Raw genomic sequence first — 18,149 nt, forward strand, 5'->3', positions numbered from 1 at the left:
TCCATATCAACGACCTTCCAGTGAGATTTAAAATCGACACGGGAGCAGATGTCAATGTCATCCCCACCATCCTATATCATTCTAAATTCAAGAACATCAAGTTACTGGATTCCAAGAAACGCCTCTATGGACCTGGTAAAACTCTCCTAAGAACCGCCGGAAAGATACGAGTGTCCTTCCGTTATGGGTGTACCATCATCCAGGATGACCTTTACGTCGTGCATGATTTGCAAGTCCCGCTCCTCGGTCTCAGGGCTAGCGAGGACCTTTCATTGATCACCATGGTTGGAGACATTGAAACTTCAATTAACACACCATTGGATCCAATAAAGGAGTTCCCAAACCTCTTCAATGGATTGGGCAAAATGAAGACTCCGTACAAGATATCGCTCGTACCAGATGCCAGGCCTTTCTCACTCACAACACCTCGCAGAGTTCCAATCCCATTGATGGATGCGGTGAAACGCGAGCTAGATCATATGGTTCAGAAAGGTGTGATATCCAAAATTGACAAACCAACTGATTGGTGTGCTCCCATGGTCGTCGTCAAGAAGAAAGAAGAGATATTACTGGCCAAAATGACTGAGGATACAATTACCAAACGCCCGAATCTGAGGATATGCGTTGATTTAACCCACCTGAACAAATTCATCAGACGAGAACGGTTCCAACTGCCTTCCGTCGATCATCTACTCGGACAGTTAGCCGGTGCGAAAATATTTTCTAAGCTCGACGCCAATAGCGGTTATTGGCAGGTCCCACTGGAGGAGGAGTCCGCCTTATTAACAACGTTCATCACGCCATTCGGACGGTTCTATTTTAATCGGTTACCATTTGGACTAAGCTCCGCTTCGGAACATTTCCAAAGGCAGATCTGCATTGCCCTGGAAGGCCTCAGAGGGAACGTAAATTTACAAGACGACATACTAGTGTATGGGAGTACACAGGCCGAACATGACGAAAATCTACGAAGAATCTTGTGCCAACTCGATAAAGCTGGTATAACCCTTAATCCGGCCAAATGCGAATTCTCGGTCTCCAAAGTCAAATTTGTTGGGCATATAATCGACACCAACGGCATACACCCCGATGAGGACAAGATTAAGGCTATTATCCACATCAAAACACCACAGGATGTAACAGATCTAAGGAGATTTCTGGGTATGACTAATTACGTGAGCAAGTTTATCCCATCAATGGCAGAGATAGCACGGCCGTTGACGTCTCTACTGAGCACAAAAACCACATGGACCTGGGACGTACCTCAACAGCAAGCGTTTGAAGACATCAAACGAATTCTGTCCCGACATCCCGTTTTGGCAACATATGACCCAAAAATGAAGACCATCGTTTCCGCCGACGCCTCGTCCTATGGCCTTGGAGCAGTTTTACAGCAAGTACAGGACGATGGACAACTAAGAGTTATAGCCTACGCCTCTAAGACCATGACCCCAACTGAACAACGCTATGCTCAAATCGAGAAAGAGGCCTTGGCGATAACCTGGGCCTGTGCCAGATTCGAAGATTTTATCGCGGGCATTAAGATTCATATTGAAACGGACCACAAGCCGCTCGTTCCTATTATGCAAACTAAATCCTTAGAGGATTTGTCTCCACGGCTCCAACGCATGCGAATCCGTTTAATGCGATATAACTACGAGATATATTACACTCCTGGAAGGGACCTCATTATCGCAGATACATTATCGCGGGGACCAATAAGGGGCGACGAGGGCGGTGACCTGGAAGATGAAATAACAGCTCACATACAATTAATAACATCGCATGTACCCATCTCGGACGAAAGGCTGAGGGACCTCCGAATAGCACAAAACGAAGACCAGACTTGCAAGACATTAGCGCACTACATAGAACATGGGTGGCCAAAATCCCGTTCGCATGTCCATGACCTCGATAAATACTTTCCCCACCGTCATGATATTTCAATTCACCGAGGATTGCTACTAAAAGGGTCCCGCCTCATTATTCCATCGTTGCTACGTCAAGACATCCTGGCTAAAATCCACGAAGGACAACAAGGCATCACAAAAAGCAGAGCCAGGGCAAGCACGACGGTATGGTGGCCCGGCCTATCAAAGGACGTAGAAGATAAGGTCAAGCAATGCGCAACATGTACGAGAGAATCCGCCAACCGACATGAACCTTTATGTCCGGATCGACCTTGGAAAATTCTGGCCACAGATCTTTTCTATTTACATGGAACTTGGTACTTGCTGGTTACTGACATGTATTCCCGTTTCTTCGAGATACGGAAATTGACGAACTTGAGCACCGCCGCCATCATAAATCACATGAAGTCCATTTTCGCAACTCACGGTATCCCGGAAGTCGTTAGAAGCGATAATGGCCCGCAATTTAGCAAGACGCCGACATCCGAATTTCGTCGGTTTGCTGAAGAATATGGATTCACCCACATAACTTCAAGCCCCTGCTATCCTCAGAGTAACGGCTTTGTCGAAGCGGCTGTCAAAGTCGTTAAACAAACACTAAAGAAGAGTGAAGATCCTCATTTAGCTCTGCTCTCGTATCGATCGACACCCCTGGCTAATGGATTTAGTCCCGCCGAACTCCTAATGGGCCGCAAGCTACGATCCACGCTGCCCATATTAGATACGGAACTTCGCCCCAGAATCCCATCTAGTAAGATAGTACGGCAACGTGAAGATCAACGTCGCATCAACCAGAAAAAGGACTACGATCAACGACACAAGACAAGGGACCTCAAACCCCTAAACAAAGGAGACAGCATATGGGTAACTGACGTCAGGCAGCAAGGTGTCATCCAGAGTAAAGCCCCGGAACCCAGATCCTACATCGTCAGGACTCCGAATGGGGAACTACGAAGAAATCGGTTTCATTTACTACCGATACAACCAACGACATTACCGAAAAACCAAGTTCTCAGTTACCCCAGGTTCAGCCCGACAACGCATGCCAATGTGCTCACGCCAATGAGTACTAAAGATACGGAAAATCCTACCTCAATCGCAGAGGAACGGGATTCTCACGATACCCGATCGATGCATCTACAAGAAACGGAAGATGTACGACTGCCGCAGTTGCAAGAGCCGGAAGACCTACCACAAATACGACCACCGCAGTTGCAAGAGCCGGAAGACCTACCACAAATACGACCACCGCAGTTGCAAGAGCCGGAAGACCTACCACAAATACGACCACCGCAGTTGCAAGAGCCGGAAGACCTACCACAAATACGACCACCGCAGTTGCAAGAGCCGGAAGACGTACAACCACAGAAACTCCCGATACCCGGGCCTGTAACTAAACCACGACGACGTACGACGGCTGGTCCTGTGACGCAACAACAACAACTGCTTATTCCCAAGACGAGGAGTGGCCGAGTTATAAAACAAATTGATAGACTGAATTTATAAATTGTATAACAAAAAAATAAATAACTGTGAAATGTATATTTTAAAAATTTGTAGGAAGGATGTTGTATAACTGGCATTGCGCCTCCAACGTTATATCTCTAATTGTAAATTGAACTGAACTGTATTGAACCCAGTCTTGTATTATATAAACGGATCGTCGGCTCTATGCCGATTAGTTGTTATCTCGGACGCGTGCTAATATGCATCAAATTAAACTGACGTTTTAGTAACTTTAAATGTGTTCTTATTAAGTAGTTAATTAAGAAACACAACAAAGACAGAACATCTGGTGTGAGCACCCAAAAATGTGACATAGGCAGGTTTCGTACACGACCTGGAAATCCTGGAAAAGTCAGGGAAATTGAAAATGGACCTTAAAAGTCAGGGAAAAATATATTGGAGGGAAATTTAAAGTCTGGATAACAGTAGGGTGACCAGAAAATGTGTTGTCTGAGATTTTACCAGAGCCCCAAATTTAGGACTGTTCACGAGCTCGAGCCAGCTCGGGCTCGTGACGAGCGAGCCGAGTTCGAGCCGAGCCGAGCCGCTACTTTTGCGGCTCGATTAATTAACGAGCGAGGTTTTTTATGGTCGAGCCGAGCCGACTCGCGAGCTTATTTGATATAGAAGTTTCCTTTTAGTCTTTATTCTCTCCACCAATAGTGTTCCGTTGTGTTTTTACATGAAATAAAGCGTGCAAAAAATCTCTCGTCTCTAACATTGAGCACATTTTACCGAGCGGGTTTTACTGAATCACTACAATCCTAAACATGGGATGGCATTTATAGTCGTTCTCAAGTTTGACGTTGGTAGTAGCAATTTTTTTAAACATGTATATATTAATCGAGCCAGCTCGGCTCGGCCGAGCTAGAGCCGAGCCAAGACCAAGCTCGGCTCGACTTGTGCCGAGCCGCCGTTTTTTTGACTCGAGCCGAGCCGAGCTTTTAAAAAGCTCGCTCAGCTCGGCTCGTGAACAGTCCTACCCAAATTCGCGGAGGTCGCTTCGCTCGCTCCAGTTATTTATGCTTTACTTACATAAATTTAACCGAAATAGTTGGCTTAATTTTATAACAAAAACTCGTGCAAAATGACTCTAGTGAATTTTGATTGGTTTTAATATTCTCTATGTACATTATTGAAAATGGTCAGGGAAATTTGTGGAATTTTGTTAGGTAAAACCTGGAAAAGTCAGGGAATTCCGTTCCAAAAATTTTGTACGAACCCTGATAGATGGTCCAACACCAGACTCCATTTTACAGTTTAGTGTTCAGAAAGGCTTAAATGACCAAGTACTAGCCCAAGGAAATAGGATTAAACTTTGAAAAAATTATGAAAAAGCTGAATCAGTTTACATTGATAAAATATCATCAAAATCATTAATATAACGTACCAGAACATTTCCGTTATTGAGCTCGTACAGATTTCTCGTAATGTAATAAAATATAGCTTATTATAGCATTTGATTGGAATGCTTATTGACTCTTATATATCTCATCTCATTCCGGAATTACAGCATTAAGTGGGTTTTCCCAACATTTGGGGGGGGAGGGGGCGTAAAAGTGCAAGCAGCGCTCAGAAAGATGCGGAGTTTCGGGATATTGTTTAAAGAGTAAGTAAAGACATTTTCCTGGAAAGGTTAATTCCTTCATTTTTGGTAAATATGAAGTGAAAAATGTTCATTTCTAAAGTTTTATAAAAATCCGACGAGCGGTTATTGAATTATAATGAAAACAAAACCAGATTTAGAAAAGGCACCTTTTGTGAACATTGAACACGTGCAATATAGATCTGACGTCAAGAGAGGTGGCTCCGTTATTGGCTGGTATAATGCATTGGTTTGTTATGGGAAGGCGTGTCTAATTCAGTCCCTCTAAAGGCTGATTTACATGGTTTCTAAAATTCTGCTTGTGCGTGAACTTTTTGCTAATGACAGAGCTCGAGATATTTTTACTTACGTTTTTACATGCTCAAGCGCAAGCTTCAAGCATTTTGATTTAAGCGTACTACACATTAGCGCGTTTTGAAGCGTTGCGTAGCGTATGCGTTTTGAAGCGTGAACGTTGTCGTCCGCCACGGGTGGCGCGACGAACCGCAGCAAAAAACTTTTGTTTTAGGTCGTCTGCTATTTTCCCAACTTTTCTGAAAAACTTCAGGTGACAATGTCGAGTAGTGATACCGATTTGAATACAGATCTTCTTGTGGCGTTATTAATAATACAAAGGCGCCGTAAAAGGAAAAATCGAGTTATATGGATGCATCCTTACCTAAAAAGAAGGAAACAACTTTCCGAGTTCAATACTTTGGTTTCCGAATTCAGAATTGAGAATCACGAACTTTATTTTGCTTATTTTCGAATGATGCCAAAAACAATGGATCACTTATTGGGTTTGATTGGAAAAATGATTTCAAAGGCTCATACTAATCTTCGAGAGCCGATATCTGAAAAAGAAAGGTTAGCCTTAACGTTGCGATATTTAGCAACAGGCGATTCTATGCAAACTGTGTCTTTTTCCATGCGGGTTGGAAGGTCAACCACGTCTCAAGTGATCCGGGAAACATGCAAGATAATTTGGAAAGTTCTTCAACCAACTTATATGCCTCCTCTTAGTTTGTCTCAATTCAAGTGTGTGAGCGATGCATTCTTTTCCAAATGGCAGTATCCAAACTGCATAGGCGCTATTGATGGAAAACACATCCGAATCCAAGCCCCTCCAAACTCTGGCACGGAATACTTCAACTACAAGAAATTTTTCAGTGTGATACTACTTGCTGTATCTGATGCCGAATATAGGCTAATAACTGTTGACATTGGCGATAGTGGCCACCAGAGTGACTCTGGAGTGTTAAAAAATTCAGTCTTTTGGAATATGTTGACAACTGGGCAAATATCAATTCCACCCCCAAGAATGCTTCCGGGAACAAACTCGAGCATACCCCTCGCACTCATTGGAGATGGGGGATTCCCACTGAGCAAGTTTTTGATTCGGCCTTACTCCGAAAACAATATAACTTTGCCGGAACGGATTTTTAACTATCGGCTTTCAAGAGCTCGACGCATCGTAGAAAACACATTTGGTATTCTTTCAGCCAGATGGAGGTTACTTCTTAGGCCAATTACAGCTTCTGAAGAAACAATTATTGAAGCAATTAAAGCAATTTGTGTTCTTCACAATTTCCTGAGACAAATTGAAATAAACAAAGTTTCCAATGTTCCTCGCTATTGTCCTCCTAGTTTTGTGGACCGTGAAACGAATGATGGCACACTTATTGAAGGCCAGTGGAGAAATGAATTCCTTTCGCGAAATATCGCCTCAATTGAACAAGACCCACCAAGAAATACCTCCAGGGAAGGCGAGGCTCAACGAAACAAACTGAAAATGTATTTCAATTCAAGAGAGGGAGCCATCTCTTGGCAGTATGAGCGAGCATAAAAAGAACAATACATCAGTTTTCGATAAAACAAACATTTTAATAATATGGATACATTGAAAGTGGTTTTGTTAAAATGGAATAAAGACTATAGTTTTAAACATGAAAAATGTGGAATACTGTATAATATTATTTAAAAGTGTTATTATGGCGGAGGGAGATTAGAATATTTTCATATCACTAAAATTCATCACTGAGAGTCTTGGCATATCAAGCCTCTTAAAACTGGTTTTAAATTCAAAAAAAAAAAAACTTGCAAGCTTTTCCCTTGAAATTATAATTCATAGGAGAAAGCTGAGTATTATAATATCTCCATAGACAATATGATAAAATTATTAAAACTTCAACTAAATTAGGAACTCTGAAGTACCAGTATTTTTAAAATGATAAATATGAAAAATTTGTCTTCCAAAGCAGTTCTATTAATTTCATTCTTCATCAAACTCAACTTCAAACAAGACTTCCTCTATGCGCTTCCTGGCAATGCCTTGCTTTTTTGGGCACAATTTTTCCATTCGGTCAACCAGTGACATACAATACAGCTCCAAAGATGATTTGGGTTTTATATCATCCCTCGGTTTGTTTACATTAGTGGCAATTGACTTTAAAATTTCAATCTCTATTTCGTCCCGCTTTCTTTTGAATTTAGCATTTTTATTTTCATAAGATAATTTTTCAGGTTGCATTTTATTTGCTTCATTTGCTTCACTGCAAAAAAAAGGAATAAGCCATATACCCAATCATGGGAACCATCATGTTCAAGCGATGTTTGCAAAATAATCAATAATCTACAGATCAGGCCATCGTGAGGCCCTATTTTAACAATGTAAACACAGCTTCAACATACAGCCTGTTAATATATGAATTTCAGTACTCTCTAGTTTCATTCTGGTTTTCATCTACATCATCCAATTTATCTCGGTCTCCATCAAAAACATCCACTTCCAAACTTTCAGGAATGACATAACCGTGAGCTGAGTTTGAGGCTGAATCATCGTCAGGATGAACGACATTGCTTACAGTGCTATATATAAAAAGGTTTATTGTTTTAACTTTTCATTCATTTTTCTCAATCGTCTTTCGTACATTGACCATTGATAATTAATGAAATTAAATTACTTTCTGTGTTTGATATGGTCACTCAAAAAACTCAGGGTCTCGTAAAGAGACCATTTTTTAATTGCAAGTGCTTCTGAGCCAGTTGGAAGGGCCGCAGCCTTTTTTTCTCTGGAAAACCTATCACGAAGCAATTTCCATCTCTTCTTGATAAGTTTGACATCTTCAATGAATTGAAATAATTTATGGGTTAATTAAACTGTTTCACCTTAAGCATGCAAATATAAAAGAGAAAGAGTGAGATTGTGACTCGGAGAATGCCAATCTCTCTCTCTCTCTCAGGAGTACTTCTTTATGAGATTAGATCATACAAAAAGTTCAAAAACGTTAACAAACCTGAAACATTTAGTTGTTCGGCTATTTCTGACCATACTCTTTCTTTTACTCGAAAAAGTTTAAAATCGGGCCTCCTCATGTCATATAGAATTGGTTTATCTCTTATATATTCAATCAAAGCTTCGTCCTCGAAATCCGCCATTTTTGTGTTTGAAATTGAATAAAAAATTCGCCAGAGCGGCCAGACGTCGCTATCAACGTAACGGACGGTAACGCAAGGTTTGGCGCGAACTTTCAAACGCGGCAAAACGCATACGCTACGCAACGCTTAAAAACGCGCTAATGTGTAGTAGGCTTTACATGCTTTAAAAATATATTTTAAGATATAACTTGAAATTGTTCAGATTTTCGTTAAGTCTAATGTTTCTAATTTTTCGTTAAGCCTAATGTTTCAAATTTTTCGTTAAGCCTAATGTTTCAAATTTTTCGTTAAGCCTAATGTTTCAAACTTTTCGTTAAGCCTAATGTTTCAAACGTTTCGTTAAGCCTAATGTTATATTTGTTGTATAACTAAATTTATCTCATAGCTAATGTTTATCACTGAACTAACTAACTAATTATAGTCTAAACTTAAGAGGGGCTAATACTTATTAAAGAGTCCGTTTATAACATCTTATAATCTTTTATTATCAAGAGACTAGTAATTAGGAGCAGCGTAGGTTCTTACTACTGTGGAGGCAGGCGCGCTACTGGGGTTTGTTTTACTAACAAAGGAATAAGAGAGGGAAAACTATAGCTCCCAAATATGGAGAGGCTAGCGCCCTCTATCACAGGTTATGAACATCACACTCCTCCCAATCTACATTAGAAGTTAATACAAATTCAAAATGGTTGAAATACAAATTCAAAATAGTAACTTAGGAATAGGAACTTAAACTTTAAAGTCCGTGAACAAAATGAGTGATATTATCATTATATAATAAAGAATACAAAATACTTGAAAATGGGAACTTAAGTTAATATTCCGTTAACAAATGATTTATCCATGAATTAGTTTTTAGAGTCAATTATAGATTGAGTTTCTTGGGAGGGTTGATTTGACGTTTGGAACGTCGAAGCTTTGGCGTAGCCACTTGAATATGTTCTTGAGGTAGTTGCGGTGTTTGTGAAGGCGAATGGCTTTGCCGAATCGGAGTAACGGTAGTGACTACTGGTCGTGGCATTGTTGGATGAGTCGAGGGAGGGTGTATTTGTTCAATGATTGGTTCCGAAGAGATTTGTTCAGGTTCCGTTAAAGCCGGTAATGGTATTGGTAAAGTAACAGGTGCGTTGCGATCTATGATCTGGTCATGGTGGCGCCGCCAGATCATGTTTTCATGGGTTTCTACTCGATAGGACAATGGACCTGTTCTTTCAATAATCTTGGCTGGTGTCCAGCCAGGCTTTTGGGTGCGGTAATCTCTCGCAAATACCTTATCTCCTACATCAAAATTCGTGTCCCTAGTAGAGTTACGGCGTAGGACTTGGTTCGTCTGATGTGAACGCACCGTCGTGTTGATATCGGGTTTAAGTAGTGTCAACCGGGTTCGTAGAGTACGTTTTAAAAACATGTTCGCCGGGGTTTCACCGGTAGTAGCGTGAGGCGTATTACGATATGTCTGAAGAAAGTCATCCAGTTGTTGTTGGAGGGATGTGGAATGGTGGGAATGTTTGAGTCCCTTCTTTAGCGTTTGGACGAATCTTTCCGCTAGTCCATTGGTGGATGGATGAAACGGAGCGGAGAATATGTGTTTGATGCCCAATTGTTTCGTGAAATTTTCAAATGCGGCGCTGGTAAAGCATGGTCCGTTATCACTAACGAGAGTTTCAGCCGATCCGAAACGTGAAAAGATATTGGATAAGGACTCGATAGTTTGTTCAGTTGTAGATGTGTTTGAAATGTAAACCTCGGGCCATTTCGAATATGCGTCGACAGCGACGAAAAACATTCGGTTACGGAAGGGGCCAGCATAGTCAATATGCACTCGTTGGAAAGGTCTATCTGCGTGTATCCAAGGATGCAGAGGACTTTTTTCGGGATTTTTACTTAGTAGTTTACATTCAGAACAGGATTTAACTTGGGCTTCCAGGTCTTTGTCTATTCCCTTCCAATAGACGTAGCTGCGGGCAATTGATTTCATATTCACAATACCTGGGTGGTTTCTGTGTAATTCTTCTAACACTTGTGGTCGACACTTGGCCGGAACGATAACACGCATTCCTCGTAACAAGCAATTCTGGGTTACGGTAAGATCATCTCTCTTGGAGAAATAAAACTGCAATTCTACCTCCTCCTTCGGTAATGGAGGCCAACCGTTCAAGGTGTAGTCCAAAACACGGGATAAAACTGGATCCGTGCGAGTAGCCTGTGCGATGTCATGACTAGTAATCGGTAGGCAGGCGATTTGGTGAAGGTTGAAGATATCGGCACCATCTAACTTGTCCGAAGTCGTAATCGGTAGAGGAAGTCTCGAAAGAGCATCAGCATTTGCATGTGCAGACCCAGGCTTGTATTTAATCGTGTAGTCATGGGCCGCTAACATTACAGCCCAACGTTGGATACGGGAAGCAGCCAAAACGGGTAGACCAGAATGGTGACCAAAGATTTTAGTCAGGGGCCGTTGATCAGTGTACAGTGTAAACGAACGGCCGTAGATGTACGAATGAAATTTCTTAATTCCAAAAATTATAGACAAGGCCTCCTTTTCCACTTGCGCGTAATTTTGTTCCGTTGTTGTCATTGTTCGGGACGCGTAAGCGATCGGTCGTTCCTGGCCTGACGGCATTAGGTGGGCTAGAACGCAGCCTATGCCGTAAGGAGAGGCATCGCAAGAGAGAATGAGCGGTAATTCCGGAGTATAATTGATCAAGACGTGATCGGAAGTCAATTCTTTCTTGATGTTTTCAAAGGAGTCATTACATTCGACAGTCTACTTCCAGGGAGTGTTCTTATTCAAAAGTTGATGGAGTGGATATAACTTCATGCTGATATTGCGGATGAACTTGCCATAATAATTGATGAGACCCAAAAATGAACGCAACTGGGATACGTTGACTGGTACGGGCGCGTTTTGGATAGCCATTATTTTCTTAGGATTTGGGTGTAAGCCTTGAGCATCGATAATGTGTCCCAAGCATTCGAGCTTTTCGACGAAAAATTTACATTTGTCCTTACGGGCTCGCAGGTTAAAATCTTCTAATCGTTGAAGGACCTTCTCTAGATTATCCAAATGTTCTTCTTCCGTTGCACCGGTAACGAGGATATTATCCTGGAAATTGCTGGCGGAAGCTAAGTTTGACAAAACTTGCTCAAGTGCTTTTTGGAAAATCGCTGGAGAAGAGGCTATACCGTATGCTAGCCTGTTGACTCTGTATAAACCTTTAGTGGTATTAATCGTCAATATTTTACTTGTGTCTTCGTCAACTGCTATTTGCATGAAGGCTTCACTGAGGTCGATTTCGGTATAACGTTTTCCTTTTGACAATTTTTCGAACATCTCTTCAATCCTGGGCATAGGGTGTTGGTCAACCTGTAACGAGGGATTGACCGTAATTTTGTAGTCCCACAAAGTCGGATTGAGCCGTTAGGCTTAACAATGGGTACGACTGGTGTAGCCCAATCACTGAAGGCTATTGGCGTTATTATTCCTTCATTTTCTAGGCGCTCCAATTCTTGATCAACTTTAGAGCGAAGTGCATACGCAACTGGACGTGCTTTACAAAATTTTGGTACAACGCCTTCTCGTAGGTGAAGGTGGGCTTCAAAGGTAGCCAGTTTGCCAATAGACGGACTAAAGACATTCTTATGTTTTTCCAAAATAACCTTCAGTTTATCCGGATGTTCAGTGAGTGCCAAAAGCGAAACTTGACCTTTAGGTGAAGTTAGTTGTTTCCAATTTAGTTGTAGTTTGGAAAGCCAGCTTCTTCCGAAGAGCGGTGTTCCGTCACCTTCTAGGACGTAGAGTAATTCTTGGATTACTTGAGAACCGTAACGAACGAAAACTGATAATACTCCTAGTGGTTTGACGGTTTCTTTAGTATAAGTAGACAATTTCTTTTTCGTTGGTGTCAAGGGAATATGCGCAAAGTCTTTGTCGTATAGCGTTTTAGGAAGTACGGAGACTGCGGCTCCAGTATCCAATTCCATTGAGACAAGCGTGTTGTCGATCATTACGTCGATTATGATCGGAGAATCCTCACCGGGACGATCGGAGTGAATGTGATAAAGATTTCCCCGAAAGGAATCGTCGTCTTCTGGTTCGGAAACCTCCTGCGGCACTTCCGAGTCAAGCGAATGGACAGGTTTCTTCCCCTTGTGAGTACGTCTTTTATCATTTTGTGGTAAATTAGATTTACAAACCCTACGGATGTGTCCGTGGCGGTGGCAACGATTACACTGCGCTCGTTTAAAACGACAAGCCATTTCTGTATGGTCACTTCCCCCACAACGAAAACATGCTGGGCGGCCAGCAGCATTCCCGCCGGGACGAGAAGGTTGCGGCCAGGGCGAAGACGCCGGAAGAGAGCGTTGTGGACGTGAAGGTGATGAGCGACCGCGAAGGTGAAGGGCGTTGACGGCGCTGGAAGCGGTAGAAGCGTGTAGTTCCACTGAATCCTTGGCTGCCGTTTCCATAGATACAGCAATGTCTACAGCTTGTTGAAATGTTAAGGCATTTTCGGATAAAAGGCGTTTTAAGATACCTTCATTGGCAAGGCCCGAGACAAATTTATCTCGGAGAACGTCGTCGAGGTTCGTGCCAAAATCGCAGCGGACGGATAATTGTTTAAGTTCCGCGACGAAAGCAGATACGGGCTGAGAGGACGATTGGCGGCAGCGATGGAATCGGAAACGCTCCGCGACGAGCAGAGGCTTAGGGTACAGATGATCACCGAGGATCTTTTTTAGTTCAGCAAGAGTCTTACTAGACGGCGCTTCCGGAGCCGTGAGACTACGCAGTAACGTGTATGTACGCGGACCCAACAACGTTAAGAACGTGGCAACCTGTTTGGTTGCGGCAATATCGTGCGCGATGAAGAGAAGTTCCACCCGCTCCATGTACGTAGGCCAATCACAGTTGGCGGAGTCGAACGGTTCGATGAGCGAAGTGGACGCCATGTTGGAGAAACGTGAGCTAAGGCTTAAGGTTCGACTGAATCTCCGTCGCCAATTGTTATATTTGTTGTATAACTAAATTTATCTCATAGCTAATGTTTATCACTGAACTAACTAACTAATTATAGTCTAAACTTAAGAGGGGCTAATACTTATTAAAGAGTCCGTTTATAACATCTTATAATCTTTTATTATCAAGAGACTAGTAATTAGGAGCAGCGTAGGTTCTTACTACTGTGGAGGCAGGCGCGCTACTGGGGTTTGTTTTACTAACAAAGGAATAAGAGAGGGAAAACTATAGCTCCCAAATATGGAGAGGCTAGCGCCCTCTATCACAGGTTATGAACATCACACCTAATGTTTCAAATTTTTCTTAAGCCTATTTTTATAAATAGGTATTTGATATTCATAACGTTAATTCGGTACATTTGCCATTTCAAAGAGGCCAGGTTATAACCAATAACCAGTTAAAATTTTGTCAAGATGATTAAAAACGGATATTTCATTGATGGCTGTAGCTTTTTTTGGCGATTGCTAGAAAAAAACCAAATTCGTTTTGGTTGCGGATTGAGCTTGTAAAAAACCAAACCAAGGAACAAGCGAAGCTACAAGCAGTCATGTAAATGGCCGAGCTTGAGCTTGTATAGAAAAGATTTAAAATATTTCAAGCAAAATCCTGTTTTTACGAGCTACAATCGTGCATGTAAATGAGCCTTAAGATAATATTTCTGACTGGATACTACCAAAAGTAATATAAGAACCTCCCTACGGGAGGAAAGTGTACAAAGGCGAACTTTTGCCGATACATCCTCGTCCCGCGAATGTCCCCGCGCACTTATACGGTCGTAAACAAAGTTACAAAAAATAGGGCCGCGGCGCGTAGAGCGTAGGAATACATTCTCTGATCTCGCGATTGCGTCGGCTGCTTAAGTTAGTCAATCTCACAGACTCATTGTAATTTTAAGCATTTCCAAAGAAGTAATTCACGCTGCATTTTTAGATTTTGATGATAATCAATCATTAATAATCAGGGAGTGACTAGATTATAGGATTTTCATAGGTCTTTGCATAAAATTTGATTTAAACCCTTACCTTGCCAAGGTATATGCCTAACACTGTACATAGATAGATTTTAAAATGGTGTTATTATCTATCTCGAAATTGTATTCTTGTATTCATCATTTTCACCCTCTTGGCTTCACAAAAAACTAGATTTTCTTTTCGAAATAACCGTTTGTGAATATTTATTAATAAAAATAGGAATCCTCTATTTCTTACGACAGACGGCTTAGCAGACTACACAGCTATTTTTCCTCTTTCCCTTTCCAACGACCATATCAAAGGACTACGATCTACCGTACCTTGTCCATGCGCAATAGTGTCTGAATATGGTATTTGGCGGTTCGAGGATGTATCGCGTGTTTTAACGTTACGACTATGGCGTCTTGTATACTTCCCTCCCGTAGGGAGGTTTCTTATATTACTTCTGATACTACCAAATACTACCGCGGCTAGTGAAAAACTCCCAGACCGCTTCGGTTTCCCACTAAACCTCAAAGGAGACTGGCTGCACTGGCAGTCTAGCACTATCAGTAGGAGGCGAGATACTAACTGGTGGGAAAATATGGAAAGAAAAGTACCAATTTTACTACTATCAGAGCGGTCTAAATCCCTATGACGTCAGACAGCAGAGACAAATTCAATTCTATTTGGCTACAATTTTAGCACCTCTTTTTTATCAATATTTGAAGTTAATTTTTAAATATTTAGAGGTGGATTTTTGCTGAAAATTTATTTTATTCTGAATGAGGACGTTGAAATCTATAGAAATGTATGATTTTTATAGAAATTTAAGAAGTAGTCAAAATGTCTTTACTTACTCTTTAAATAGTTCTACACTATCATCTTACAAAAATACAGATTTTTTTCCCCTAATTTGTTCCAGGTTTCCCCTTTTTTATTATATTTTCCATAAGCTAAGTGGGAATTCTACATTTCATTTTAGCATATACACAAATATGTAGATAGTGGTTGGGTGAAATTTATCATCCCCTGGAATTCATAGCCTTTAACTCAAATGTGCAATATTTTTCGTTAAGATTGAATCTCTTGAAAAATTTTCAATGGTGGATACTGAAGACGCAATTAAAGCCCTGAAAGAAAAAAATGTGGAGCTGGAAAATGAAAATCAAGAACTGCTAGGAAGGCTTTTACATCATGAACCGGAATTGATAAAGGTACTATTTATTAAATAATTTCCCAATATTATTCTAGAATTTTGGTCGAGTTTTGCTAACACATCCAATCGCCCAATGCTGTAAATACAAACATAACTCTATATTTGTGGTTTAGTTTGCCACTAGATGCTCCCATAGTCTAGGGGAAGTTGACTGGTCCGCTGAGCTTAGCGAATAAGGCTAGTGTTAGTTTCGCCCTTGTAGATGAATTCTGATTGGTTTCCTGCTTTGGTCGACGTTTGTAAATATATCCAATCGCCCAATGCTGTAAATGCAACCATAACTTAATGGTTGTGATTTAGTTTGTCACTAGATGCTCTCTTCGTCCGGTGGCGCCCCTAACATCCTGGATAATCTTCAATACACCAATTTTACCTTGCCAATCAGAACTCGTCTGGGAGGGCGGAGTTATAACTAGCCTTTGCTAAGCTTAGTGGGCGTCAACTCTACCCCTTAATTATGGGAGCATATAGTGCCATTTGTTTAAATTAGAGATGCCCGATACCAGGCTTAACCCGATATCGATCGATACCGGTACTAACATGAACCGATACCGAAATTTACTCACTATGATCCAAAACCCGATACTTCAACCGATACCGATATTTTTATATTTATATATGCATTAAAAATACTAGAAAATAATTATATAGTAGTTTCATGAATTATACTACCAAGTACAATGTTTAGAGGTACTTTCAAAATAATACCACCGTCAATACATTACTGAAAGACCTAAAAATGTCATGTAGCGCCATCTAACGCGCATTTTAAACGAGTATCGGTTTAGTATCATATTAAACCAACCGATCCGATACTATCGGGAAACCCGAGTATCGGTACCGGTTCATCCCTAGTTTAAATTAAACCACATCCCAGACTTTAAACTGCTATTAAATGAAAGTAATTTGATACTTCGCTCCACTAGGCCACGGGCATCTGTGCAAACTTTCTAATTTACGTCATAATTCACATTATACTGACTTAAATATTTATCTTTTATAGACTAAAGAAAGAGACACAATATACGAGACACTGTTAAGAGAAAATGCTGAAATGAGAGTGCAAATAAGAATAAATGAATTAAAAGAAGATACCTGATCTCCTACTTGACTAGATAATTATCCCGAAAAACTATTTTACACTTTCATATTGCCAAAATACCAACTGTTTCATAAGTTATTAAAATATTTTCCATAAGTTTGTCACTGTTTACTGAGGTCTTGTCATGAAGTGACGTAGATGAAACGTCATAGATTGTCGTAAAGCGACGCCTGGTGAGGCGCTGTCAAAGGCTTAGTACAGACTAAATAGTAAGATGGACTGCAAAATTAACCGAGTGTAGTCAATTCTCGCGTTGTTCTCGAACTAGCTCCTAGAAAGCAAACCAATACAATAAGTTTGAACTATTGCCGATCGATTGCACCCATTTTCAGATTGCTAAGACGCGTACTTTTCCTGCAAAATGGGTTTTAAAAAAGGTCGATTTCAGCCCTAACTTGGAACGGTCCGTCCTAAATTGGAACGCCCCCGTCCTAAATTGGAACACCCCCGTCCTAAATTGGAACACCCCGTCCTAATTTGGAACACCCTAATTTGAATACGAAAAAATCGGAGTTTTTGTAACTAATAATAAGCAAATATAATTTGTTAGCGATGCTACGACCATCTAGCGACTAACGCTTGCCATTTTATAACTGTACATATATTTTAAAGGGCACTGAGTGTCATCTGCTTAAAGCTTCAAAAATTGGCGCGCTGTCAGTTCATTACGGTTAAACATTGTAAATTAAAGGCACTCTAACGGTATTTCGAATGAAATAATTACCAAGTTAGATCAAAGTAACCTACACTGTTATGTTTTTGTGGCGTAATTGTGTCGAATCTACATTTTACATCAAGTGAGTCATGATACGGTGTTTGGAAGTATAGTTAAACCCAATATCACTCGGCCAAACATGCTAAATCAGCTAAAATTGGCACCACGTTTATGACTAAATCTGGATACTGGGCTAATAATTCCCGTATCTTTTCCGCATCTTAATCTACGCTTACGGGACCAAAATTATTAAACAGGTAATGAATCAACGCATCTTCTAAGGTCTTTTTTGTTGTCCTTTAGTGAGTAAAACATTAGTTATGGATGTAAAAAGAGAGTAAATTTCCGTGTTTCGGGGTGTTCCATTTTAGGCAAATGATGACATATTTTCTATTCGAGTTTTCTCAATAATTTTTGGGCCTAACCTGGCGTTTAAAGTGTTTAATTTGAAGAGAATGATCCGAAGTTTTAAATGGAATCGTTTTCGTAAGCCTATGTTTTTCCCATTGGCCGTGAAAGCTTATTTCCCGAGATCCATGGGAGAACTTTCCCTTCATTTGGGAAAAAATAAATTATGCAAAATATGAGGTTGTCTAATTATGCTTGTATCTTATCTGAAATTTATGATAGAGTCTTGAGGCCGTGTTTAATGGATAGAGGGATTTTCAATCTTCAAAATGAGCCCTTAAAATATTCATTTGAAG

At 40.8% G+C, this 18,149-nt stretch overlaps 2 protein-coding genes across 2 annotated transcripts in view; one reads left to right on the top strand and one right to left on the bottom strand.

The window, feature by feature from the left end:
• The window catches only part of LOC149681550 (uncharacterized), a 30,828-nt gene extending 13,108 nt beyond the window's left edge, over positions 1-17,720 (top strand). Inside the window, exons 11-12 of the mRNA XM_089834189.1 lie at positions 15,489-15,626; positions 16,632-17,720. Coding sequence (XP_089690315.1) covers positions 15,489-15,626; positions 16,632-16,727 — 234 coding nt within the window. The 3' untranslated portion in view covers positions 16,728-17,720. The remainder of the gene's footprint in view (positions 1-15,488; positions 15,627-16,631) is intronic.
• Positions 11,365-13,736, bottom strand: LOC149681551 (uncharacterized). Its single transcript, XM_089834240.1, has one exon. It carries the CDS (start codon positions 13,390-13,392, stop codon positions 11,704-11,706), a length of 1,689 nt encoding a protein of 562 aa, XP_089690366.1. The 5' UTR covers positions 13,393-13,736; the 3' UTR covers positions 11,365-11,703.
• Positions 17,721-18,149: the final 429 nt, after the last annotated feature.

The sequence above is a fragment of the Phalangium opilio genome, unplaced genomic scaffold (assembly GCF_054372755.1).
Source record: "Phalangium opilio isolate 3A_F unplaced genomic scaffold, DU_Popi_V2 ptg000038l_1, whole genome shotgun sequence".
Classification (NCBI taxonomy): Eukaryota; Metazoa; Arthropoda; class Arachnida; order Opiliones; family Phalangiidae; genus Phalangium; species Phalangium opilio.

Bases quoted from the DNA above. Each gene is read 5' to 3' on its own strand.
- LOC149681551 (XM_089834240.1), bottom strand. From the start codon at position 13,392: ATGGCGTCCACTTCGCTCATCGAACCGTTCGACTCCGCCAACTGTGAT.